General features: G+C 38.6%; 1 protein-coding gene across 1 annotated transcript; it reads right to left on the minus strand.

Annotated features, from left to right (window-relative positions):
• Positions 1-27,533, minus strand: Il7r (interleukin 7 receptor). The gene is made up of 8 exons (XM_027401299.2): positions 26,815-27,533; positions 22,301-22,442; positions 12,112-12,269; positions 7,401-7,558; positions 5,336-5,504; positions 4,385-4,478; positions 2,994-3,069; positions 1-2,423 (listed from the first exon to the last, which is right to left on the minus strand). Exons 1-8 carry the CDS (start codon positions 26,894-26,896, stop codon positions 1,914-1,916), a joined length of 1,389 nt encoding a protein of 462 aa, XP_027257100.1. The 5' UTR covers positions 26,897-27,533; the 3' UTR covers positions 1-1,913.

A 27,533-nucleotide genomic window follows, 5' to 3' on the forward strand; every position in this document is an offset into this window, starting at 1 on the left:
TGGGGTTCCTTAGCATTTAATGAAATGTGAAATGATAACACATGCCATACATCTCTATGTAACAGCTCTGCAGGCCACTAATAATGCATTAGTACAGTCAACTCAGGCAATTTCACTGTAGTGGATGCTGGACGTTTTAAACAACACCAAAGAAAAACTGCTGAGCTCACAAAAATATCACCCGAGCTGTATTCCAGGTTCCCTACTACATATTCTTAGGATTTTTGACAGTTCCAAATCTTAGCTCTGGTGACAAGTTTTGATGATTCCCCCATGGAAGGCCTCACTCTCCCTGGGGAATGGATGGGGGGTGGGTGGGACAAGGGGTTGGTGGGGGCATGGGAGGGTGGGAGAGAGGGAACTGGGATTGATATGTAAAATAAGATTGTTTCTAATTTAAATAAAAAATATTTAAAAAATCCCCAAACCCAATCTTAGCTCTGAAAAAACATAAGTATACACATCTGAAATAGCCCATAATTGGATCTGAAGGCACAAATTCCCTCTATGAAAACCAAAAGTGAAATTGGCAGATCCAATCAGAAATGTTACATTACATGCTGTTCCTGAGTATATAAGAATTAGCAGCAGTTGTGGTTATGTGAATATAATACATGGATTTAATACATGATCAGACAGACACACCAAATTCAAATAACCAATGTCAACACTGAAACAGAGGATTTTAGTGCTGAGGAACCCAATGCTGTCCTTCAGTTACATGATGTTTTCTTCAGGAGCCTGGCTATTCACACCAGGAATACAAAGTTGCGGCTTATAGTCATGAATTAACAATCGAATTTGAGCAACTCACCTATTTTCTTTGTCCTTTCATGAGCATAATCTCAGCTTTGTAAATCACTAAAGTGTTCACATCCCCGCCTCCCTGTAGTTCAGGCAGCATCCAAGGCCACCAAACTTGGGGTAGTTTGTAATGGAATCTACACACATAGGAGGGCAATTCCTCCAATCACTGGTTACGTGTCACACTGTTGTAGATTGTCCATAGCTGCTTCTATGATCTCATATGGAGGCAGATGGATAATAGCAGCGGGAGGATCATGGTCTTGATAAATGACTCTGGAACTTTTGCTATTCAAAATAAACAAATAAAAACAAATGAGCTTGGTGACTCTCTTCTTTCTCTCACTTCCTTTGACACAAAGTCTTGGTACTTCATATCCATAAATATGTTTTGTTGTCTACTTTCTTCTTTGCAGACACTTTCTGAGGCAGACCCAGTTTATGATTACTGTTACTTATCTCTGACTTCCCATTTCCACAGTGACCAAGTTTGAATAATTACTATATAATCACCCACTTAGTGTGGTGTTTGGCACTCAAGAATAAGACAGGTTCATGACAAGGGAAGGCTGAAGTTAGAAGGCATGCCTTACCTGCTGCTGAAAGAAAACTCAGACAGATTACTTAAAATCTTTACTCTCAACTTCAGCATCTATCTCAAAGAGTATAACAATTATAGTGGATGAACCCACATTGCTGTATTATTGTGAGGAAGAAATGAGACCATTTGTGTAGAGTCCTGTATATATACTAAGTCCTAACGATAGAACTGCCACTGTTAGTCTTCTTTTCTTCTATTCTTTCTTCTTGTGTCACCACACCCTTCTATCTTCCCATTACTCTTTATTTAATTTGAGTTTTGTTCATATTTTTTAATCAGGTCATCTGAACTCTTGGGACTGAACCAACAAGGTAGAAAGAGAGTCTTTCTGTTTTATGCAAATGATTCTGAGTTAGGAGATCAAAATGATTTCTCAGAATGCTGATGATGTGTAGCAAGGTTGCATCAACTTTATCTCTTGTGAACTATGAGGGAGAGTAGGCATTCTAGACTTTCCATCCCAGTGATCATTCTGTTTGTGATAGAAGGGTCTCCGGTTTCTCCTAATTCATTTGTTTTGGTAAAAACTAGACATGGTAACATAGGCTTCTTCTTGATTCAGTACTGAGGAAGTGGGGATGGGCTGTCTCTGACAAACTGGTATCAGGATTCCTGACTGGAGAGGAAACAGTTGAGGGAGGGTACCATTTGTATTTCCAGGGCTTGGCAGCAAGTCTTGATACACATGGGGTCCATTCCTGTCATCATCTCTGTAGTCAAGGGACCTAGAGGAAGGGAATGTAGGGGTATTGCATGCACTCAGATTTCTGCTCAGGAATCTTAGGGGTGAGTCTCTTCTGACAGTTTCTGGTATGCTGACTGAAATCTCAGATAGCCAGTTTGGGCTATGCACAGATGCTCCATGTTCCTGATTCTCCAGCTCCTCAGGTGGAAGATCAGGTTGTGGAGGATGGTCGTTTTGCAGAAAGCTTTCTACTTCATCTCTGGATTGAATGCCATTCACCTCATGAATCTGGCAGTCCAGAAAACTTTCAGGATTGAAACTCACATTCAAATTCTGTAGAGAAAGCCAGAAGCATTAGTGGCACTGGAAAGAGGTTCTACCACACACTTGGTTCAGGAAGATACAGGGGAGGGCCTAGGCCCTGCTCCAAATGATAGGACAGACTTTGTAGATTCCCCATGGAAGGCCTTACCCTCCCTGAGGAGCAGAAAGGGGTTGGGATAGGGGGTCAGTCGGGGACAGGGGAGGGAGAGGGAACTGGGTTTGATATGTAAAAGAAACTTGTTTTTAATTTAAAATTGGTCTAATTACAATTATAAAAATTTAAAAAATGTCTAAGAAACTTTCTCATGAGAATTTACTATGCAATGCTGGAAAATTGCCTGCTTGCTCTTCAGTGGGCTGCACTTCTGCCTGAGCTGTGATACTGCAGGTTTGAATTAAACACTGATTGTGCCCCCACTTCCTGTCGTGTGTGTCTTAGTTTTATTCCACAGTATCTTATAGGGAGCCTCAGCTATGCAATACATACAAAGCCAAAAGCTGAGTTTAGTTTTCCCTTGCCTTGAACATTCTTAGACTAACATATTATTGGTATTGTGTTTCTCCACCACAAGCACTTACCTTTTGTGGTTTCTTGCATAGTTGTTCTAGAGTTTTCTTATGATCAGGGAGACTGGGCCATACAATAGGTTTAATCCTAAAACCAGAGAACATTCATTGATGAAACAAATGGCAGAGGGAAAAAGCACAGACATGCATCTTTTTCCTTGTTTGAGGGAGACTGTAAAACCATTTTCTGGAACTGGCTCTGCTACTGCTAGGTACCAACTGTGGCCAAATGTCTTGTTTTCTGTGGACAGATGACCCACTCGATTAAAGGGGGGGATGGAACAGAGCTCATTGCTATTGACCTATTGTGAATGAGACACTGTAATTATGGGACAGAGGTTTGTAGGGAGCTAGTATTGGTGTTGATATGGAGCTAAAACCTGATGACCTGGTCTCTTTTCTTTTCAATATTTATCATCTTATTCATTCTTTTTGCTTGAAGTAACTGCTTTGCTTTAATTCTAGTGAGAGTGGGGAATATGTTCTAAGATATTCAAGGAAATTATTTTATGGTAATACTTTTCAAATTAGAACACTTTTTGTCCTAGTCACATGTGGCCATATGTTGAGGGCATCTTCCTAGAACAACCAAGTAATTTCAAGTGCATGACTCTATCACAGAGTAGAATATAAAAATCTTGTAAATTTGTGTGAAGAAAGTCATGACATCAAATACATTCCTTGTTAGAATGGGTAATACTGTCTCTGTGCTTTAGGAGGCTGTGGAGGAAAGTTTGGAAAATACTTCTCAAAGCATTTTTATTTAGGTGCAAGGGCCTAGGGAGATGATTCAGTAAATAAACTGCTTGCCATACAAGTATTAAGATCCGAGTTCAGATATTCAGTGATGTTGTATGGCATGATGGAGACGGATACCTGGAGTTTTTTGACAGGTTAGTCTGACTGAGTCAGTGAGTTCCAGGTTTAGAAAGATCCTACCTCAAAAAACAAGGTGGAAAATGATTGAGTAAAAATCAATCAGTGTTGACTGTTGCCTTTCTATAGGCCAGTGAACAGGTGCATGTATGTGCATAGTCATGAACACATACACTACACAGACAGACAGACAGACAGACAGACAGACAGACACACACACACACACACACACACACACACACACACAGAGAGAGAGAGAGAGAGAGAGAGAGAGAGAGAGAGAGAGAGAGAGAATTAATTTTTGGGGAATAATGTTTGTGTTACATCTAGTTTAGATATTTTTGCTTCTGAAATCAACTATAGAAAATTAACTAGGATCTAAGACTAGGAGGCGGTATATTTGCCACTGTAACTATAATTCCTAAAATATCGTCACCCTTTAAAGTTTTCTAGATCAATAAGTGAGGTATGAGTCCTGTCTTTCTTTGGCTTCACACAATAACCTCTTGATTATTAAAGAAAATCACCCTTTTTTCCATAGCACGCAGGTTAAGATGACCAACAAAACCACAGAGAAAAAACTCAGAATGCTGATACTTGGCAAAACAGGATCCCATCTCACTGCAATATAAGGAAAGATCATGGTTAGCATTCAGTAAGCAAATAATGTGGGGGGAGATGGGTAAATATTTAGAATGGTTTGCATTTACTTAGTAACACAGTCACACTTACTGTTTCTTGGAAATAGTTCTTTGATAGACAAGAAGAGTGTCACTGATCTTGGTAAAAGCATCTATCACTTGAAGTGCAAAGATGACCTTTCCTGATGGCCTATAAACCCCCATTCAATTGCCAATACCCAAAGAAAAAAGTCTAAATAAGAGTTGAAGAGATGAATGCCCAGCCTGAAGCTGCAGCAAGCTCCAGAATGAGAGTTTGAATAGCAGGAATAAGCTCCACCCTCCTCAAAGAAGTTCTGTGTGAGGTGCTTTGGGCGCTTTCCTCAGACACAGTCTCTGATTTCTCTGGCTATTGGTATTTCCTGTACCTCACATTTCTGTACCCAACAGAATATTTATTCTACTGGGAAAGGAAATGCAATAGATGGTCATACTGGCTTTCCCAATTTCTATTAGCAAAGGTATTACCTAGAGGGGTCACAGACAGATCACGTGTGATCTCTGACAAAGATGGAAGGAGTTCTTATGGATTCATTAGTATACTCAGGAGCACCCGAGACAATGGATTTAAAACAATTTGTGTTTGTTATCGGGTACTATGGGCCCAGCTTCCATTGCTCTTTTTTTCCAGAAAAGTGACAAAGGTGGCAGACAGAACATTCTCCACAGAAAGTGGAAGTAGTCCCTCAGTGTCCTGACCTGGAGGTTGTTTACATCAATCTCCTGCTCACTCTCTCTGCTGTATTTTGGCATGTGGAATCTTGTGGAGGGCACAGGGATTCTATAGCCTTTGCTTACCTCGACTCCAGGGATCTGGGGTTTTGAAGGTAGAACTTGGACTCCAATCACTCCAGAAGCCTTTAAAGTATCTGGTACCGGGGATAGACCGGACTTTGATTTCATACACTGCTTTAGGTTTTAGCGTTCGTTCTAGTATTGTTGTTTTTGTATTCATTAAATGTACATGCTAGGGTGAAAAAATAAGTTACATTACTGGGTGTCAAAAGACACGTTGCCTAGATCTCTCAACTCACTTTAATCTGTCAGTTGTGTTGCTACTCTCTTGAAGGTCTTTTATATTTCGGAAGTGAAGGCTTTCAACCAAGCAAAAGGTTTAGCAGCAGAACAAGGGGCAAACTCAAAATGATACCAAGAGAGGCCAAAGAGGACACCAATTGGATGGGTCCTCAGCTGAATTATCATCTCCCATTTTAGAGTGTATAACCCACACCTAGGCTCACAGCTAGCTCTCCCATTCCAGTATCTTCCTCTTCTATCTCTTTCCATGATCCAAGAGGAAACAATGGGTAGTAGTCATTTCCTTCCAGAAAGATAACACTGTGCAGAAGACACAATGCCTTTTCCATTACTGTATTATTTTTAAGAAAAAAAGATGTTACATCAGTTTTATAGACAAAAAGTAGTATCTGATTGTAATTTATACTTGTTTGACTCTGTTAATTGAATTTATATGTTTCTTATTTATGACAATTTTCTAAGTTTTCCATTGATTTGCCTGTTTGTCTCTAACTTAGTGATATGTTAACATTTTTGTGTCAACAGACTGTTTGATGGCAGTTATACAGTAACTTAATGCTAATTTTTGATGTGACTTATAATTGTGTTTGTGTGTATTGGCATAGATAAACCTTCAGGAGAGGGTAGAAATTTAATTTACCTTTTTCAAAAAAACCCAAACCAGGCCTTCTACATGTGGGTGACAGTTTTGTAGCCTGGTCTGTTTGTGGGACCCCTGGCAGTGGGACCAGGATCTATCCCTAGTGCATGAGCTGGCTCTTCGAAGCCTATTCCATATGGTGGGGTGCCTTGCTCAGTCTGGATCTGGAAGGGGTGGGGCTTGGTCCTGCCTCACCTGAATGTGATAGGCTTTGTTGATGCCCCATGGGAGGCCTTACCCTTTCTGAGGAGTGGATGAGGGTGGGTTGGGGAAAAGTAGGGAGGAGGGAGATGAGGAAAGGGAGGGGGAACTGTGGTTGGTATGTAAAATGAATGAAAAAATAAAATACAGATAATAAGCTGATTGTCTCTGAATAATTTATTTATAATCTTTATGCTGCTTTTCACAGGTGGCATCTGCAGATGATTAATGAGAGAAAGTAGCACAGAGGTCATCCAGTTTGTGTGTGTGGAGTAGGTAGAGGGAGAGGCAGAGAATAGCTTGGACAGGAGTGGCATGCCTCAGCATCCTGCAGAGCAGTGAGGATGACCTGGCTTGAGAAAATGGGGCACTGGGTTTAAGAAGGCATTCATTTATTCCCGAGGAAGAGAAGCCATCTCTTGAAAAATAATTATCTATGTGACATAGAGAGGACTAGGGTTAAGAGAAATCTGACTACCCAGGATACTCTGCGTCTTTCCCAGCTCATCTCCAAAACAGATGATAAGAACAGCAGACTGTGAAGAAGCCGAGTAAACATTCAGAAAACGAAGAGTGAATAACAAATTGTTCCTTCTTCAACAGAAACCTTAGGCATTAAAATAAAAACAAGGGACAGACAAGCCTTCTGCCCCTTCTTTGGCTGACCTCCTGCTGGCTCCAAAAATCCCAGGGGGGAAAAAGCATGCCTACTTCCTGGTTATGCTACAGAGAGGCATTATTTTTTTCTGATTAGCCCATGAACTGCAGACTTTGTATAGTGAGGATCAGGTTTGTCCGAGCATGTGTTCTTATCCAAATCCAAACCATAAAGATAAAATAGTTAGATGATGATGAACCAAGAAAGATGCAGGAGTCATGGGGCTTTAAATGAGTGTGATCCTGTGAGCCTCTCTGAGTAAAGAAAAGGTTTTGAAGACAAAGCATGTTGATAATTATTTTATGAAAATGATTGATCTACATTACCGTCCAGTTACTTTCACCCTTTTTTGGGCGGTAGGCCATGTCATGCATTAAATGTTTTACATACTTCTTTTTTGAGTGAGTTGTATTAAATGTCACCAAAAAGTCATTTGCTTCTTTTCGATAAACTACTTCTAGGCCAAAAGGAGCCTCAGGTTTAACTGGAAAGACAAAGAAATGAAAGCTGTGCATGGAGCTAAAAAGGACATAAGTATATTTAAACTTTTTCTTATATTTTTGACATTAAAATGCAAATACATCATTTCACCCCTTCCTGTCCTCCCTCAAAACCGTCCCATGTGCTCTCCTGGCTTTATTTCAAATCCATAACCTATTTTTCATTAATTGTTGATAACTACATTTTTTAGAAGTCCTAAAACCCACCTCAGAGCATTTTATGTAAGGAGCTGATCATTCACACAGCCAAACCTCTTTTTCCTTGATTCACATCCAGACATCATTGCCAGCCTTCCTGGCTGGTGTGGCCTTCTGAGTGTTATGAATACTTGGAACTGTACCAGTTCCATCTTGGCCTTCAAATCCTCCCATGTGTAATTCCCATCTTGGTCCATTTCTACATACCAAGTCCTTTGGGAAAGATAATTGGGTCACAATGTGGAGGAAGTCTTAAATGTTGCTTAGGGCAGCAATGGTATGAGACACAAACTTAAGAGTGTCAGTGTTTAGTTTTCAGGCATCTGTACTAACCTGTCCTTGGGGTTCTGACAGGATACACCCTCAGCTGTAGCCACTAAGAGCACCATCTGTGCACATTCACTATGTGAATGGGCGTTGGTGGTACACGCCTTTAATCCCAGCACTCGGGAGGCAGAGGCAGGTGGATCTCTGTGAGTTCGAGACCAGCCTGGTCTACAAGAGCTAGTAACAGGACAGCATCCAAAGCCACAGAGAAACCCTGTCCCCCCAAACAAAACAAAACAAAAAACAAAACAAAACAAAGAAAGGGCCCTGCCCATCTTCCATCCCTCTCTGTCTCTTTCCCTCTGTATGTTCCTCTCTCTCTGGACCTCCTTCCTCTTTCTTCTCTCCTGCTGCTCCTGTCCCTGGAGGCCAGTCTCCTCCCTTTCCTTTCTCCTTTTAATGATCCCTTTCCCTAATAAAAAACCCGTCTGCTTGAACACTCTCCTTGTGGCATCTTTCTCACAAGTGCTGCTTTTCTTAAATTACAACAGTCAGACCATATGTTCAGGAATTGTTTGTTTTAATGTGATGGGTAGTGCTAATTTTACACACACACACACACACACACACACACACACACACACACACACACACACACACACACCATCAGAATACTAGAGTATGTGTTACTAAAGAGCTCCAAAGTAAAAGAATTGCCAGGCTACATCTGGGACCTCTGACCTCATCTGAGATGCATGGAAGTGCAATCTGCCCCCTGGCCCTGGCTAACAAATTCGAGTTGCCTCCAGACTCTCTCCTCAGTCAGTTTTAATTAAATTAACCTATTGCTCCATAAGCCTCTCTGCTTGCCTCATAGAACTGTTGTTCAGATACAGTGTGTAAGATATACTCCTGGGAGAAGAAAGCTGTTATACTAAGTAGCACAGACCCAGAGAAAAATATTTATTTTCTAGTAAAACATCTGGACCAGGCTGTATGTTCACCTTTGACTTGAGACAATTTTATCAATATATTTGGAACAAAGTAGGATGGCATGAAGGCAGGATGCCCCCTGCAGCCTTAGAGGCTAGGGGGGGGTGTCTTAGTTAATTAAGGCTTCCATTGCTGTGAAGAGACATCATGAACATGGTGACTCTTGTAAAGGAAAACATTTAATTGAGGTGGTGGCTTACAGTTCAGTCCATTATCACCATGGTGAGAAGCATGGTGACATGCAGGCAGACATGGTTCTGCCTATATCTTGATCAGAAGGCACCAGGAAATGGTCTGTCTCACTGGGAGTAGCTTGAGCATAGGAGTCCTCAAAGTCTACCCCCACAGTGACACACTTCCTTCAACAAGACCACACCTACTCCAACAAAACTACACCTTATAATAGTGCCACTCCCTTTGGGGAGGGTCTGTTTTCTTTCAAACCACTACAGGGGACCTGATGAAAGGAAAGTGAGGAAGAAAGTTGTAGGTGGCCATGGTTCTGGTTCTAGGATTCAATCAGGAACATTTAGTTTAAATTTTGTGGAAATGATAATTAAATGAATGAGATGCCTTCTGAGGAGTTAGGAGAAAATAATCCTATGAGAAACATCCTATCATTTTTCTTCCTGCTTGCTTGGGAGTGCAAGCACTTTCTAGTGCCCTCACAGAGACCCACACCACCCCTCTCCACAGGGACCTGTCCTACCAACAGTGTGAAAACTCTGGCTCCCCTCATTGCTATTCCCAAAAGAGGTTAGTCTGGTGGTCTGCTGTGGGAGATGCAACATGGTCCTTGATGAGCACAATGCATTTGGTAACGGGGACTATGGATGGGGCAGGTATCCCTAGATCCTGTGGGTGTGGTCTAAGTGTTCCCAGACTGCAAAGGCTTGTATGCTTAGATTGCCTTATGCAAGGAAGACAATAGACTTTCACCTGTTGTAGTTTTCTCAGAGGATCAATAATTGTCATCTGTTCTGCTCACCCTCCAAGAGAAATGCCTTTGCAGCAGAAACAGAACTTTAAATAGGATGCCTTTCTGCAGTGCACAAAATGGGCACTGATCTATAGAAATCTCACCTGTAAATGAGTAAAAACCACTTTACTTTCATAGCTGAGCTTAAACATTCTCAGCATATTTCTCACAGTAGGAAGTCATGATTCAAGGGCCAAAGTTCTCATTTATTAAAAATGAGTTAGAAAAATTGCTATTGTCTGTTACAACGTGTTTTCATGACTTGCCTATTTTTAACATATTGGATGTCAAGACGTGTCTGCAGGTATCATGTCAAAACTCAGATACTCTTTGTTGGAATCCTTGCCTCATCTGCCACTCATGCTGACCTAGCTCATGTTATTAAACATGTAAAGCCATCTGTCCCATATGTCCTGCCAGTAACAACTATTCTTTTGCTAAGATGATTGCTCAGACACAGAACTTCTATTTTTACTCTTTATCATCATAGTTAAACAAAGCTAAGGTAACTTTCTCACTTTATCTCATATCTAGTGAGAACTTCTCTGTTGTCTTTTCTTTTAGAGTAGTGAAAGAGGTATTCAGAATAGGAGGAAATAGTTCATAGCCTTCAAAAATAGCAAAAAATTGCACTTATATGATCATTTTGAACATTTCCCCATACATATACTTGAAAATCTCCAGAGGTAGAAAAAAACACAAATAGTTAACATGTCATTGAATTAACTCAAATTATAGTTTAACTTGAATTGCAACTGCTTTTTACTAATTTTTATGTTTAACAAAGTAAAATTGTTTATTCTGGGTCAAATCAATTTGGCTATGTTCATTCTTTACTTTATCTCTTTGGAGATATAATCATATTATAATTCATCATGGCTGGGATATGGTCCTTACTTTTTTTAGTTAAACATCAATCCGATGGCATTTTAAAAACATGATTAAAACTTAAGTCAGTAGGTTTTTTGAGACAGGTTTCTCTGTATAATAGCCCTAGCTGTCCTGGAATGAGCTCTGTAGAACAAGCTGGCTTCCAACTCATAGAGCTCCACCTGCCTCTGTCTCCTGAGAGCTGGGATTAAAGGTGTTCACCATCACCACTCAGCTAAGTCAGTAGATTTTGAGTGACACAGATTACCTTTCATAATGAGTTGGCATTGCTTAATCTGTAAAAGGCCTTAAAGATAAAAGGTAGAAATTCCTTTAAGAAACAAATCAGATTCAAGAATGCAATATAGTCTTGTTTCTTGCCATGAGAATTTGGACTCAAGTCTGCAACATCCATATTTAACCTGAATTTCTACCCTCTGGTTTATTTTTAGGATTTTGAACTTGCCTCAGCTTAGTGGGCTAGGCTTTGTTGACTCCCCATGGAAGCCCTTTGGGAGGAGTGGATGGAGGGTTGGCTGAGGGAGGAAGTGGGGACACGGGGAGGAGTGAGAGAACTGTAATTGGAACGTAAAATGAAATAAAAATAAATAAAGATTTTGAACTTACTACTGCCACAATCACATAAGCCAGTTCTTAAAATCAATCTGTGTCTCATCTATCTATCTATCTATCTATCTATCTATCTATCTATCTATCTATCTACCTATATCTATCTATCTATCTATCTATCTATCTATCTATCTATCTATGCATGTATTTATCTCCCACCCATGAGTTCCCTTCCACCTGTAGAACTTTGACAAATATGGAAAATGTATATTTAGTTGTAAAATGATTTGTTAATTTATCTATTCACATTTGGACTATTATGCGAAAATGGAGAAAAAAGAAAAGATGTGTGGGAAGATGAAAGATGACTCCACTTTAGGTACATTCTTCATACTGATATGTGTTTCCACCAGTCAGTAGGTGTGATGTCAAACACCCTATTTCATAGCTGAGCTTAAACATTCTTAGAATATTTCTCACAGTAGGAAGTCATGACTCAAGGGTCAATTTTTTCATTCATTAAAAACTAGTTAGAAAAGTTGATATTGTCTATTACAAAGTGTTTTCATGATTTGCTTATTTTTAACATACTGAAAGTCAAGACATGTGTCTGCAGCTATCCAAACCACAGCAATCATACCTTCACATACAGCTTCTTACCTATCTTGGATATTTCTATATTTTTGCAAGTTAAATTCTTCTCTCCAAGTTTCACACACATGTTGCTATTACCAATCAGTAGGAATCTTCCTGTCTTTACAAAATATTTCCTTTGCAGCTTATTAAGAGTTAGACAACCCATCTGTAGAAGAACATCACTGTAGAAACAAAAAGTCAGAAGTCTTTTTTTCAGGTAAAAGTTTCTGTATACAGTAAAACAACATCTTATGTACATTTTAGTTGTGTGAATTCAACTTTAGTGTCTACAGGTATATAAGTAGGTGAATTAATGCTGTGAAGAAACAGAGAATGAATTAAAATAACATAGATTTCTGTTCCATTACAATTATTATATGCAAATGAGTCTGAAATAGTAAAAGCATGCTTGTAGAAATTAGGAGAAAAAAATCCATGTAGGTTTTATAATTGATCATCGAGAATCATATACTTTGTTTAAGTAATAAAAAATGTGTTGTCCCTTGGGGATAAATAAAAATATTAGGGCTATAAGAAACATTGATACTATTCCTTCATATAGGATTAAATGAAATGCTAAACTGATTATAAAGGTTATATACATAAAACTACATATATTTGGTAAGTAAGCTAAGGAGTTTTCATAGGGACTTCTTGTTTGTTGTTTGAGACAGAAACTTTTCTATATAGCCTTGGCTACCTAAAATTCATTATGTAGACAAGGCTGGCCCCGATGTCACAGAGATCTGACTGCATCTATCTCCATAGTACTGAAGGCATATGTCAACATGCCCAGTGTCATAGGGACTTTGGCTAATGAAATCCAACAAGATAGGTCAAAAATAAATAAATAAAAGCAAATTTGAGATTGGTGGCACATGATTCTAATGTCAACATTTGGGAGGTTGAAGTAGGAGGGTTGCTGTGAATTTGAGTCTAGCTTGGTCTACATAGTAACTTTATGGCACTATGGGTGCATAAATTATAAGTTACCAGTATGTGAAATGTCAGAGGAGACACCATTATATATTATGTGAATATCAAAACTATAGGCAATTTAACAATTTGTGAGAGTTGATGTAATAATTTTGTTGATTTGAAAATATTTTTAAAAATACAAGTTAGTGAAACTGACCCACATACAAACCGAATTTCTCAATACAAATCATATTCATATTAACACATACCCTCACAAATAAAACTATATTCTTAATGGCTATAGGCTGCTGAATTCTATTAAATGTTTAAGAAACAGATAATGTCAATATTAGAGAAGTCATTCCCCTAAATAGAGATGATCTATGTAATTCTTTGAAGCAAGTTTAAACTTGGCACCCAAACCCAGCAAAATACATTATAGGAAAGAAAACCATCCCTAAAAAATGGGTACGGAGGCCTGGGGATGTGGCTGTCTTGGTAGAGTGCTTGCCTAGTTTGCTCAAAGTCCTACATAAACCTGGAATAGTGGAATATAGCCATAATCCCAACTCTCAAAACATGGAAGGAGGAATATTAGAAATTCCAGATCATTCTCATCTACTTACTAGGATTAAGCTAGCATGGAATAGCTAAGACAGGTCATTAAAATGTATATGTGAAGTTCTTCAAAATAATAATACTGCATTATGACAGTGGGGTGAGTACCAGCAAAACAAAGTAGGTTCAGAATTCAGTGATAAATTGGCAAAATGACCACATTAACAGAATAAAGCACCAAGAAGTTACTCACCTTTAATGGAAGCAGAGAGTTTTTTGTTTTTTTAAAATAGGATCATATATTATTCATGATTGAAACCTCCCCAACCAACAAGAAATAGACTAATGGTACTTGTTCAAATCAGTAAAATGCTATTACAGAAAGTTAATATGAAACAAAATGGTAAAAGATCAGGACGAGGGAGACAGTTCTCCTTGTATAGAGGTTCAATGGATGCTTTCCTCAGTTCTAAAGAGAAGGGAAGCAAATACAACCACATGTAGATTTGAGAAGAAGAAACCACATTTTTCTGCAGAAAAAAGCTATCTGCTCACATGGAAATTTACAAAGATTTTGAACATAATTATAGGAACTAGTTTAATTCATCAAGGCCATCAGAAAACACCCAGTTGTGTTTTTATGGATAGCATCAAAAAATTAGTTTGAAATGAAGTTTGAAAATGATGGTTCCTTTGTGGTAGCAGAGGAAGGATAAAAGACTTAGAAATAAAAATTTACAAAAAGATATTCAATGCCTTTGTACTAGCAATTACAAAATAAATCAGGGAGATACTTGAATTTATGTAAATAAAAGGGAGCTATGTTCTGGTGTGAGCAAATTTACTTTTGTGTGAGCAAATTTACTGTTGATAAATTAGACATTTTTCCCCTAGCAGGTTTATATACTATTAATCAAAACCTTAACAACACAAAATATAAACTATTGTAATTCCAGTTCCAGAGGACCCAACACCCATGATAAAATACCAAAGCACATTAAAAAAATAAAAATGGGGGTGGGGTAGCTGGAGAGATGGTTCAGTGGTTAAGAGCACTGACTGCTCTTCCAGGGGAGCTGGGCTCAATTCCCAGAATCCACATGGCAGCTCACAAATGTCTGTAGTTCTAGTTCCAGCGGACCTGACCCCCATGGCAGAGTATCGATGCACATAAAATAAAAAAATAATTATAAACTAACCAAAACAACACTGAAAAAAGTAGAACAAACATGGATGACTCAGAAATCTTAGTGTAGAAATATGATCCCTAATCCTATACAATTTTATACATATTTTAAATCTAAATCTAGTGTTTGAACTATAAGAATAAAAAAGTAAGAAATATACTAGGTCTTGAGCACATTAAGAAAAAAAAGAAAAAAGAAAAAAATAAAACATATTCATACAGTTCACCAAAGAAATCACCAAATCTTGTCTGTTTCAAAAGATTACACACACACACACACACACACACACACACACACACACACACACACACACAGAGTGAGAGAGACAGAGAGAACTACAGAGAGAGAGAGAGAGAGAGAGAGAGAGAGAGAGAGAGAGAGGGAGAGAGGGAGAGACAAATGCACACATGCCAACACTGTCTCTCTCACACACAGACACACAAAAACAGACACATACAGAGAGAGACACACACACATAGACAGATACACACAGTCTCTCTTTCAACAACACTATGCACAAACACATATGCACAAACACATGCACACTCACATGTGTTAGTAAGAAGAAGTCTTTGTGTGTAAACAACTTCTATTGAGGTGTTCTGCCAAGATCTCTACTTCCAACTGAGCACAGCTTTCCCTCTCTTTGGAATGACTAAGCTGGACTTGAAGAAAGAAGAGCCTGCCTGAGAAACAGGCTCACGGGGCCACTTCTCAAGAAGAGAAAAATTACACTTGAGGCATGTGAAAAGAGAAGAAACCAGTAATCTTCCTTTTATTCTATACACTTTATTTTTATGCTGAGAATATATAACTTCATGATTTCTTTATTTTCCCCATCACTCACTTGCCAACCTTCCTCTTTGCTGACAGTTCATTGTGTGTGTGTGTGGAGGGAACTGCACCCAGAAAATGTGTCAATCTTCAATGCTTTTTTGAGCAATGTATATGACCTACACCCACCAGTCAAGTTCTTGGTGTAGGATATTTCTTTCACACTAGAAGGTTGCCTTGCATATGTGTGGTTGTTAATCCCATGCCTAGGGAGCAAACGGAATTCTCTCTTCGAGTTTCACCAACATGTAGTCGTTCTCATCAATACAATAACATTACTATTCTTTCATACCTGATTTCTCTCTCTCAGTCACACACTTAGAGGTTTATTCTAGATGGTGCTTATTTTATACAGCATATTTATAGTTACTGAATAGCAAGGCACTGTATGAATATGCTACAAAATTTTAATCTTTGTAAGTCTGTTCCTGCCCTCTGTACAGAAAGAAGAAGGTATCTACATGGCTTTGGAAAAGCTAGACATGGGGTCAAAACCAGATGTAATTACTAAAACTAGAGATAGGTGAAGAAGTTATAACTTTATTTCTAATATATATTTATTATTTGCAAAATATTCTTTAAAATTTTCCCCCACCGAGATGTATTTTCATGAACTATCTGTAAAGACAAGGAATTGTTCAACCCTGTCCTCATGCCCCAAATCTCCACATATGCATGTGTGTGGCTGAATGCTGTGTCCTTAACTGAGATTCATCACTCAGAAAAAAAAGTAATAATTAAAAAGCAACAAGGTAAACTAGATACAAGGGAACAGATGTGAAGTGAGTGACAAGCTCAGACATTTGTCACTGATAGACTTCTAATGATAAACATTTGCTCAATTAGAATAGAGGTGAGATCACTTGGGGAAATACCAGTTTCTGAGCCGAAGGTACACATCCCATGTAGAGAAAACAGAAGCCAATGGGCTTTATGCCAATGCTTAACTTACCTTTAAAGCAACATAGGAGTGAAATATTCAGTTATAGGTCTTGAACCTACAGCAGCATTCTGGTATTTTAAGAACTTAAACTAGATCACAAATAGTACCAGCTCATTTCCATTTCACAGACAATGAAATTAATAGGTGATGAATAATAATAGATCCGATATATCTCTCTGTGAAGCTGGGACCCTTGTGGGTTTCTCCAATAGCCAAGAATTGGCCATTGGGAGAGGAAACCATGCTAGCAGACTAAAATAAACCAAGCAGATTACAATGGCCAGCTTTGGTCTGTGCTATTGACCTCACTTCACACAACTGGAGAAATCTTACTGTCACCACCAGTGGTAGTACTCAGTTCACTTACAAGAATTTATTTGATTGGTAACTGTGTATTGCATGACTTGGGGATGGTTTTAGACTCTACTATCCAACACTATGACCACTCTCCTGTATGTGCTTGAAATGTGGCTGGTCTGAATTGCAATGGAATCCAAACACAAAATATACACTACATTTTGAATATTTTCTATCAGAAGAGCATAAGATATCTCAGTATGCTATGCATGTTGATTACATGTTGATTTAGTAATTTTTGATGATATCAAATGAAGTCAAACATGTTATAGTTAATTTAGTTTGTTTTTTTTTTCCATTTTGAAAGGTGTGCTGCTAGACAAGGCTGTTGAGATGGCTCTGTAGGTAAAGTTTCTTTTTGGATCCACAGAACCCACACAGTGCAAAGAGAGAACAAAGATTCCTTGAGGTTGTCTTTGACCTCCACATGCGCACTGGGCACTTGTGTACATTCACACACATATACATGCATATATACAAACATAAACACGAAATGTAATGAAAATCTAAAAATATTTTAAAAAATATGCTACTAGAGAAGTCAAAATTACCTATGTGCTCATAGATTTATGGATTGTACTATACTTACATGGGGCAGAACTGTTCTAGGGTGTGTGGGATGAGAGGAAGGTCATAGTTACTATCCAAGTAATACACACATAGTTCACAATTTTGATCATGCATGAGATTCCTTGGGACATCAGCCATAAACTGTGTTCACAAATATGGTTCTGAAAGTAGAATGACTGCTAAGGATCATTTAACTTAAATTTTAATTCTATTTCCTTCTTCTTACACCTCCAGTCTTGCATAGTTTAATATGACAGATACATTTGTCTTATCTATATAAACAGATGTTCAGACTGAAGGACAAAAGGGCAGAAAAACAAAACAAAACAAAAAACAACAAATAATGGCCCTTGAAGACGGAATATAACTTGAGAACATTGAACAATTTAGAGAGATAATGTAATTTACTGACCAGGGGACTGAATAATTAACAATGCTTTATCAATGTCACTGCTTGGGATTGTCACATCATTTGGCCTGGTCATGGAAAAAAACAGAGACATATTTGAAATTGTTTCTGTAGGTGGTATGTGGGATTAATCACTGGGCCCAGAAAATGCAGAAACAAAAGAAGTGTGATTGCTTTTGTGGAAACTGATAGATATATGAGCACCCAAAGAGTAGGATCCTGAATTATAAGGTCTTTGGGATCCAGCTAGGTAATTGAAATGATAGAGAGGGTCTTATCATCAAGACAGACTAAATTTCCCATTTTTACAAAGTAGCCAGAATTCTATTAGAGTTGCTTTGTGCTGTTTGGATGCAGTGTCATGAGATCTGATTTCTTTTCCTTTCTTTCTTTCTTTCTTTCTTTCTTTCTTTCTTTCTTTCTTTCTTTCTTTCTTTCTTTCTTTCTTTCTATTTTATTTTTAGAAGTATAGTGCCTCTCACGGGCTTAAGCAAAGCATGACACATCAAGTTGAGGCAGGACTGAACTCCTCCCCTTGTGTCAGTGATGGGCAAGGTAATCAGTCCAGCATGGGGAACAGATTCCCAAAAGTTAGGTCCTGATCTTACTGCTAGGAGCCTTACAAACATACCAAGCTACACAACTGTCACACACATGCAGAGGGCCTAGGTAGGTCCCATTGGAGACTCCCTAACTGTTGGTTCAGAGTTCATGAGCTCCCATGAGCCCAGGTCAGCCCAGGTCTCTGTGAGTTCCTGGTCATGACCACTATGGTTCATACAACCCCTCCTCCCTATCTTCATCAAGACTCTTGGAGTTGGGTTCAATGCTTGGCTGTGGATCTCTGCATCTGCTTCCATCAGTTACTGGATAAAGGCTCTCTGATGACAATTAGGATAGTCACCAATCTGATGACAGTAGATGACCAGTTCAGACACCCTCTCCACTATTGTTGGGTGTCTTAGCTGGGGTCATCCTTGTGGATTCCTGGGAGTTTCCCTGGTGCTAGATTTCTCCCTAACCCCAAAATGACTCTCTCCTCCCCCCTCCCGCATCAAGATGACTCTTTCGTTACTCTCCCCTCTGTCCTACTTCCAACCTGCCTTGCACCCAGCCCACCCAACCCACTCCCTTAAAGACAGTTCTGACTTTTCAATCCTGGAAGATAATATTTTTATGTGAATTGCACTGGGATATGAACCAAATGTTGATAGTCCTAAAAGTAACAAATAATTGCCTTTGCTCTTCTCTTTATTTATTTTCATATTCAAATGTCCATATTTAGAGGACATTCCAGTGCCATTTACAGATGCCTGCTGTAGGTCAGACATTCACCAACTGTAGCCCAGTGTAAAGCAGTTGCTGTGATGGTGGTCTGAATATCTCTCCATGGTCACAGGGTTAGTTGGCTTTGCTTTGTGGATTCCATCCCAGGAACCTCTTTCCAGAGCTTCTGCTATGTTGTTCAAGGCATCTGAACTCTGACTAGAATTTCAGTGAATGAAAAGGTAGTACTCTCCCCCAAGTAATAGTGTACCATTCTAATATCTGCTGGACCTTTCCATCCTCTTTAACTTCTCCCACTAATTCCTGCAGGACCATAATGAATATTTGCGTCTTTATAATAATTGTATCTCTCACTGTGAACTGTGAATTAGTCCACTGGTATACTAGTAATTCAAGTCTATGTTCAATCTGATCCTATCCTGGAGATTAGTTAACTGAGCACTAAATAAGTAAGTGCTAACTACTCCCTTTCTTGTCCAGAGAGACTGGTTGTCAGATCTAGGACAGAGGTTGAATTTACCACTTTCTGAGAGAAGGGACATAGCATCTACCAGTTATCACATGTGTAACAACTTCAGCCAATCCCAACTTCTACTGCATAGATTTATATATTCTACAAAAGCTATTTCCTTTTCAAAAGAATCACGCAGATTCATTAACTCTTTAGTTACCATCTTCTCAACCTAGAAGGTACATGGATGTCCTTCTCAAAGTGTAGACACCTTTCAGAAATTTTAATGCTCTAGAAGTTACTTTTATCTATTTGAGGTCAACATTCTGCTTCTTACTAAATGTACCTTAAGACATATGTTAAGGCAATCTTTCCCCAACAGGAATATCTGTCCAACTGGAAAACACAAAGGGATGCTCTGGACAGACTGATCTATGTCAGGTCAACTCAAGATACTAAAGGAAATTTGGTTACAGTGGGCAAGAATATGGTTAAAGATGTGAACAAAAGTGGGCAGAAAGATTGGTCATGGCTTGCTCAAGTGAAACCACAGTGTTTGTGACAACCCACCAAGAACATGGTTGGAAAACCCAAAGTCAAACCTCTGTGTGGAGGGGTCTTTTTTCCCCATAAAAAATTAGAACAATGTTTAGATGAGTTGTTTACCTGGCTTAGCAGGTTGGAGGATTGATTCTGGACATCTGTATTCTGTTTTGGTTGGAGCATGTCATAGGTGAATATACATTTTTATATGCATGTGGGTGTTTTTGTATGCACACTCAAGTGGAGGGCAGTGGTTAACACTTGGGGTCTGTCTCTTTCATTCTCCACTCTATACTTTTGATACAGAATCTCTCAATGAACCTGAAGTTTATTGAGGGGACTAACTTGACTAGCCAGTAAGGATCCACCTATCTTTGAACTCCCCCACCCCCAACACAGCCCAGTGGTGGGATTCCAGATACCACACCCAGCATTTGCATAGGTTCCAGGAATCCCAGCTCAGGTCCTTGTGCTTGCATAGCAATCAATCTACTGACTGAGCCATGTCTCCAACTGTGGATATTTATGTTTCTGTTCTCCATAGAAAATGTGCTATAAAGCCAGGTGGTGGTAGTGCATGCCTTTAATACCAACACTCTGGAGGCAGAGGCAGGCAGATTTCTGTGAGTTCGAGGCCATCCTGGTCTACAAATCAAGTTCTAGGACATCCTCCAAAGTTACACAGAGAAATCCTGTCTCAAAAACAAGCCAAACCAAACAAAAAAGTGTGCTATAAAAACACAATAACAGCTGAATTTAGGTCATGCTTAATTGAGCATGGCCTAAATGATAGGTGTGTATGACCTGTGAAGTATGTTCCGTCTAAAATATTACTCATGCTGCAAAAACTCTCAAGTAAACATATGTGTAAAAAGGAGTTCACTGGGAAGATTCCCTCTTTAACACAGATAGAAATATTCTTTATCAGAGATTTAGGAGACCATTTTGCTAACTAGTAAATAAAAACAGATGTAAATATGTAAGAATGTTTATTTGTTGCACATAACTTTTTGGTATAAAATAAATGTAGATGTTACCTGTGGTGGTGGGGAAATACAATAACAGAAATAGACTGAGGACATAGTGTGACATTCAAACCCAAGATTTTGTTTATCCAATGACTGCAGGAAAAGTTGTGCATAGATTCAGGGAACTGCTATAAATTCAGGAAATCCAGAAGCTAGAACTTATCTGGCTGTAGGTGGCAGAGGACTGCCTGCTTTACTGATCATGGAATTTAAGAAGCCCTTGTTTACTACTGCAGATCTTGATATATTTTCCTCATCTGGAAACTTACCCAAAAAAAGAGGTCATCTGATATGAATTTGGAAATAGCTACAAGTCAGAATTTCATATTAGAATTTTTTTTTCAAGTCGTCGGAGATAATAACCCTTGACAACAAGTGATGACTGGTGGGTGAGGGAGAAGATAAAACTCCCTGAATTCTTTACCAACTTTCAGACCAAAGTTTTGTTTGCATTTTCTTTCCTCTAAGGCCATATGAAATCAAGAATCAATGTGGTCTTATTGGAAATCTTCCATTGACAAGATCATCTGGAATTAAAAGGCTGTTTCAAGAGGGTGGGTGTTTTCAATATATATTCATAGAACTATCATTTAATGTCCTGTCTCCATTACTAATTAAATGTTGGATGCTTTTTTGAGCTCTTTACACATATTAAATTGTTTAAACACCATAAAGAGATCCATTCTTTCAATTTTCAGATGAAGCAATTGAGGAATATATAAGTTGCAAAAACTTGCTGCAAATCAAAAAGTTATTAAGCATTGGCAATGGGACTAGACTCTGGGCTATTACACTACATAATAATAGAATTTCAAAATAATCTACTACCTTAAGGGAATGTTCTAGGAGATGTAGTCTTTAAATCACTGTGTATGTGGAGGGATGTACAATCTCTGAGCTCCACAGCACCGCTTGTATGTTTCCTTGGGAACTAGCAAATGGAGTGAGAATTGCTTCACTTTCATTTTTAGCAATGGACAAAGTATTTCAGTAAGCTTTGAGACTCCAATAAATTTTAGTATTTGATACTTAGCACAGACACTCCTTCCTTTGCATGAGTGGAAAGGAACACACAAGAAGAGAGACAGAAGACAGGTTTCTAAGGACATTGGAAAGTATCTTTCTCACCATATTTGTAATTCCAGATTGGTGCTGTTGATGTCTGGGTCATCAAAGGCACAAGTCAGTGAATGCTGGTTTCCATCCACTTCCAACTGGCTGTAGCACCCGAAGGAGTAGTCTGCATCAGGTTCTGCATCTTCTAGGTCTCCTGGGGAAGAACACAACACAGCTGTTAAGGAGGCTAATGAATGCATCAGTTGAAAAACCTGATATTCCTTAATAAAATATTACTTGTGTGACAGACATGAAGGAGGGCTTCTAGTTTATCTAAAGAAAAAAATTCCAAGGACAAAGATAATGACAAAGTTTCAACACACACACACACACACACACACACACACACACACACACACACACACACACACACACACATCAAAACCCCAATATGCAGGTGCAGAGTTCAGAGTGTTCTAACTGAATTTTTTTTTGTCATAGTCGAGGAATAAGTTCCAGGTGCATATAAGCTGTTCTACTATTGGACTAGTGTGTTGGAAAATTAGAAGGGAGATGGAAAAACATCTTTCCTTGCTTACCAGCATTTCTTTGCTATGCTTTAAAACTGTATTTAGAAGGCATATATTAAGACTATAGTCTCCACTTCAGCCACATGAGCTAACAAATGCAGGAAAGCCAACTCCTGGCAGATATAGAAGGTTCTAAATGTTGATGAACAAATCCCCTGTGAGATTGTAAAATGTGAAATTATCTTCTTTTTTTTTTAACATTGAAGTGTTTACACATTTCAAATAAGAGCTCCTGTGTTTTATTCATATGTCCCCTCAACCAAATTTAGTTTTCAGTGCTAATCTTCATTTGCTCCCTTCCAAATACCAAATATTATTTTCAAATGGAAGATGAAAATAAGTATTTGAGCTATAATTTCACATGTTTCTGAGATTGCTCCTTGTCCCCTAAAGGGGCATCATAACTAAGTATAATATTGATGTCTCCATTGTCTAGAATTGAAAGAATCTTGTGTTAATGACTGACAGAGACAACTGTGACTAAAATAGTAAACCCTCAAGATGCCCTCAACCTACATAATTAGATTCCCCCCAAGCTGCTGTATTCTATAGATACTAGAAAGTGGGAAATAGAATTTTCTGTCTTTGTAGGCACTTTTGGAAACTGCAGTGTGTTAAAGATATTATTTGATTTCCTAATCTGAGTTGTAGAGCCCATGATTAAATAGGAATGTGTGTGTTCATGTATACATATAATATATTTAATAGCAGAATAAGCTCAGGAGAATCTTCCAGTGGATACATTCCAATAAGGACCAGGAAAACCTAGAAACATCAAAGGTTTGTGTCAGAATGGTGGAATGTGGACAGCCTCCTGCAGCTTCCAGGTATTTAATCTCACCCAGAACAAAGATTTCTATGCTTTTCAGGCTTTAATAAGGAGACAAAACATACTAGCAATGGGACCCACCCCATTTGTTGTCAGTTATATGCAGTTTCAATTGCCTTCTCTTTGTTTAATGAACCCCAAAGGTCTGTGAGAATGTTAATAAATAGACATTGGTTAGAAAATGACAATTCTAACCAATAAACCTAACAGCTCACCTAGATACACATGGTGGGCGCAGTCACAAGCATTTGACTTTAGAAAGTCATGCCACAACTGGAACAGCATCACATTTCTTTACACTTTTTCTGTGTAGTATACTTTCCCCATTGGTAAGGTTAAGTAATAAAGGAGCAGCCCACCGTTGAGAGAGTTCATATTTCAAAACATGTTCATTTTTCATTTTCTAGACTTAGATCTGCCTCTCAGAGCTGTCACCTTTCAGAATGGAATGGTCTGGGTGGGTTTGCCTACCTTTACATGGCAGCTCTCAGTTCTCATACTGTCTTATACTTTGCTTTTACTCAGACCTTTCAGCAACTCTATGTAATATCTGTCTGTCTGTCTATCTATCTGTCTATCTGCCTGTCTATCTATCATCTATCTACATATGAATTACTATCTGGTTATATACATCCTGTGGGTCATCTTTATTACACAATTTCCCCATATTTGACATGAGCCAGAGAAAGCACAGATGTCAGGCACCAGTTGAAGAGAGGACTTCCTCAGACTCCAACCACCCAGTCTGGCAAAGTATATCTCAGGTTATCTCACACAATATGCAAATAATTGATAACACAAAATTTCCTGCAACCAAAGTATCTGTGTTTGAATGAGCAGTTCATTGGCTCTTTAAAAGGTGTTATTATAGGGCACAGTTGTTCTGTAACCAAAGGAACATCCCTATAAAAACTGGTAAAAATCGCTTGCCATTGTGGCAGACTATTCTACTTACTGTGAGCTGAAGATCTCTTCCTAAGAGTAGGGTACACAGTGGTTAAGTGATGTCATTTTGAGGCAGATGTGCACATGAGTCCTCACTGTTCTAACTTCGTAGCTGCTTTACCCCATTTCTGCATACCCAAACCCCCAACGCTCATGCTCTGATACATATATGTACTTTATAGAAGTCAGTGAATAGATCTACACCAAGGTTTCTCTTAAATCACCATATGTCCTCATTAAGGGTGAGAGCTCTCTTACCAGTCGTTGAGAAATCAGCATGAAAAGGTAAGGTGTGAATGATAATTATTCAAATATACACCCAATGTTTGGAGTTGTTTTTTGAAAAAAATTATATATCAACTGAAGCTATTATTCTTACTGTGGTTTGGAGATTACACGGAATGGTGAGTGAATGTATTAAGCATCCAATAATAAGTATAATTAATTTTTAATATAATATATAAGCATTTGATAAAAATTCTAAGTACAGAAATTTAAAATATTTGGAATACATTGTATAAGCAAGGCAATGTAAACTGTTTGGGCTTTTGATGTTTCCTTTACTTGTTCTGCTCATCCTCATGGTTATTAGAAAAACAAACTTTGCCTTTCAACCAACAATAGCAGATTACTTGAGAATTCCTTCAAACATGAAGTGGAAAGTATTTTAATATTATTGTGTAATTGCCTCCATGGTTTCTAATCAGATTGTTTTTTTTTTTTTTTTAATTTAAAGGGCTGAAGTGAAAATCCAGTTTGCAGCAAGGATTTTCCACTCCTTTTAGAAATAGTACCGCCAACAGAAAGAAATAGTGGTGAAGTGTTGCGCCAAACAGCAATAAAGTTCTCATGCTTCCTGCCATGTGTTTGCACACATTTAACATGAGATAATGACTCTCCCTCCCAAAGTGACTCATGCTCAGTCACAGCAAAAAAAAAAAAAAAAAAAAAAAAAAAGTCACGCATCTGACAATTTTCTTAGTAAGAAAATTCGAGGCTTTTCCATCCTTAGTAATTACTAGGTAAATGGACACAAATATCCATGTATAGGAAAGCATGACTAAGGGAATCCTACTGAAAAGAACTAAGCTGAGTCATTAGACTAATGTGTATTGATACTTTCTATAAAGAAAAAAAAACATGCATTTTTAAAATTTTCACTCTGTAACTTAGGCTGGCTTGAAACTCATGATCTTTCTGTCCCAGCCTCCCATGCTCTGGGATTACTGATGTGTGCTGCTACACCCAGTTTGTAAATGCCCATGTAGGCCAGGCATGGTGGTGCATGCCTTTAATCCCAGGACTCAGGAGGCAGGACAGAGTGTGGTGTGGTGGTGGTGGTGGTGGTGGTGTGGTGTGTGTGTGTGTGTGTGTGTGTGTGTGTGTGTGTGAGAGAGAGAGAGAGAGAGAGAGAGAGAGAGAGAGAGAGAGAGAGAGAGAGAGAGAGAGAGAGAAGAGAAGAGAGAGAAAACAGCCAAATTTGTAGAAACAAATTGGAGGTTCAAGTTTGATGTGGCTCCTGTGGCTATTAGACACTTTTGAGCACAGTCTTGTAAATAGAATACATATTTTTAAGGAGTCTGGATTTAAGTGTTTTATGCATTCCAAAGAAAATTATGATGACATATGATGGATTTGCTGAATACAAAAGCAATCCTGTGTATTTCAAATAAGACTTTACTCGGTGCTCTACAGAATTATTCATTAGCAACCTAACACAAATCTGTCAAAGCTAAAGTTATTGCAAAAAAATACATTATCAAGTAACTCCTATGTTCTAGACACTAGAAATATAATTCTGGTGAATACACAAGCCTATTGCTTCTGGCCATTAATTTATTATGGGTATTTATGGTTTTAGAGCTCCATATATAGTTAAGCAAGACAAAAGATAGTTTGATTTTTCTGGCTGGTACAGTTTCGGAATAGATTCTCCAACAAGTACAATCAGAAGATTGATATGAGGTTCTTTTCTAAGGTCGCCAGCATCTATCCACATTTATGTCTAAGTGAGACACATTGCTTTTCAACAGTTCTTGCAAGTTACAAGCCATCTGCAGTATTGTCCTTGGGTCCTCTGTCCTGGTGACTGCATACAACATAAGCAAACACATGCTAAGTTCTTGCTGCCCAGCTCTGGCCTGTTAGAGAACTGAATAACCTGATCATATATGCTAGAGAAGATCTGGGATCCTTTAAGAAAGAAGTTGGAAATGACTCACCATTCTGTGCATTGCCACTTTCTCCAGAAACAGCTTGAAGTAAACAGAAAACCGTAGCAAAAGCTCTACCCAGAACCATCATTCTGAGAGAGAGAAGAGAGAAGCACTCCTATGTGTGTGTGGGTATATGCTCGAGAGCATACGCACACACATACACACAAATGAATGAGAGAGGGGGAGACTAAACCCAGCTCTGTGTCTACTTAACCACAGACAGGGAACTATGAACACATCACAGAAGAAGGCAAGTGCCAGAAACAGGAAGTCAGAGAAAAAGGATTGCTGCTGTAAGCAGAGGTAGAGGAAATAGAGAGGTAGAATGTGACATTCTTTTTGTATCAGCACCCAAACTTAACTGTTTAATGTTGAGCAAGGTGCTAGATTTGAAGTGATGGTTCAAGTGATCTCAGAGCTCACTTTAGAAGGATCACAAGGCAAAATTCTAAACTCACAACATTCATCAGTTGGTTGTTTGAGGAGACTTTGCTTTTAGAAAAATGATTCAAGGAGATAGCTGTCCCACTTTGGGCTGAACCCTTAGTGGTTACTTAATTATTGGCTCTCTGAGCAGCTGGAAGTCTTCATTAACTGTCATGCAGTGAGAAAAACACTTCTCTGATGAGGGGAGAGGCTACACTGTTCTATGGATGGAAAGACAAAGATCTAGAAGACAGTTTGATACTATTTTTTACTGTATAATACTAATAAGCTTTACCCTA

This window comes from Cricetulus griseus, chromosome 2, assembly GCF_003668045.3.
Source record: "Cricetulus griseus strain 17A/GY chromosome 2, alternate assembly CriGri-PICRH-1.0, whole genome shotgun sequence".
In the NCBI taxonomy this organism is placed as follows: domain Eukaryota; kingdom Metazoa; phylum Chordata; class Mammalia; order Rodentia; family Cricetidae; genus Cricetulus; species Cricetulus griseus.

Coding starts and splice junctions, on each gene's coding strand:
- Il7r (XM_027401299.2), bottom strand. CDS start 26,896: ATGATGGTTCTGGGTAGAGCTTTTGCTACGGTTTTCTGTTTACTTCAA. Junction 12,270..22,300: donor AATCTGGAATTACAAATATG/GTGAGAAAGATA, acceptor TTGTTTCTACAG/TGATGTTCTTCTACAGATGG. Junction 7,559..12,111: donor TATAGAAATATCCAAGATAG/GTAAGAAGCTGT, acceptor TTGTCTTTCCAG/TTAAACCTGAGGCTCCTTTT.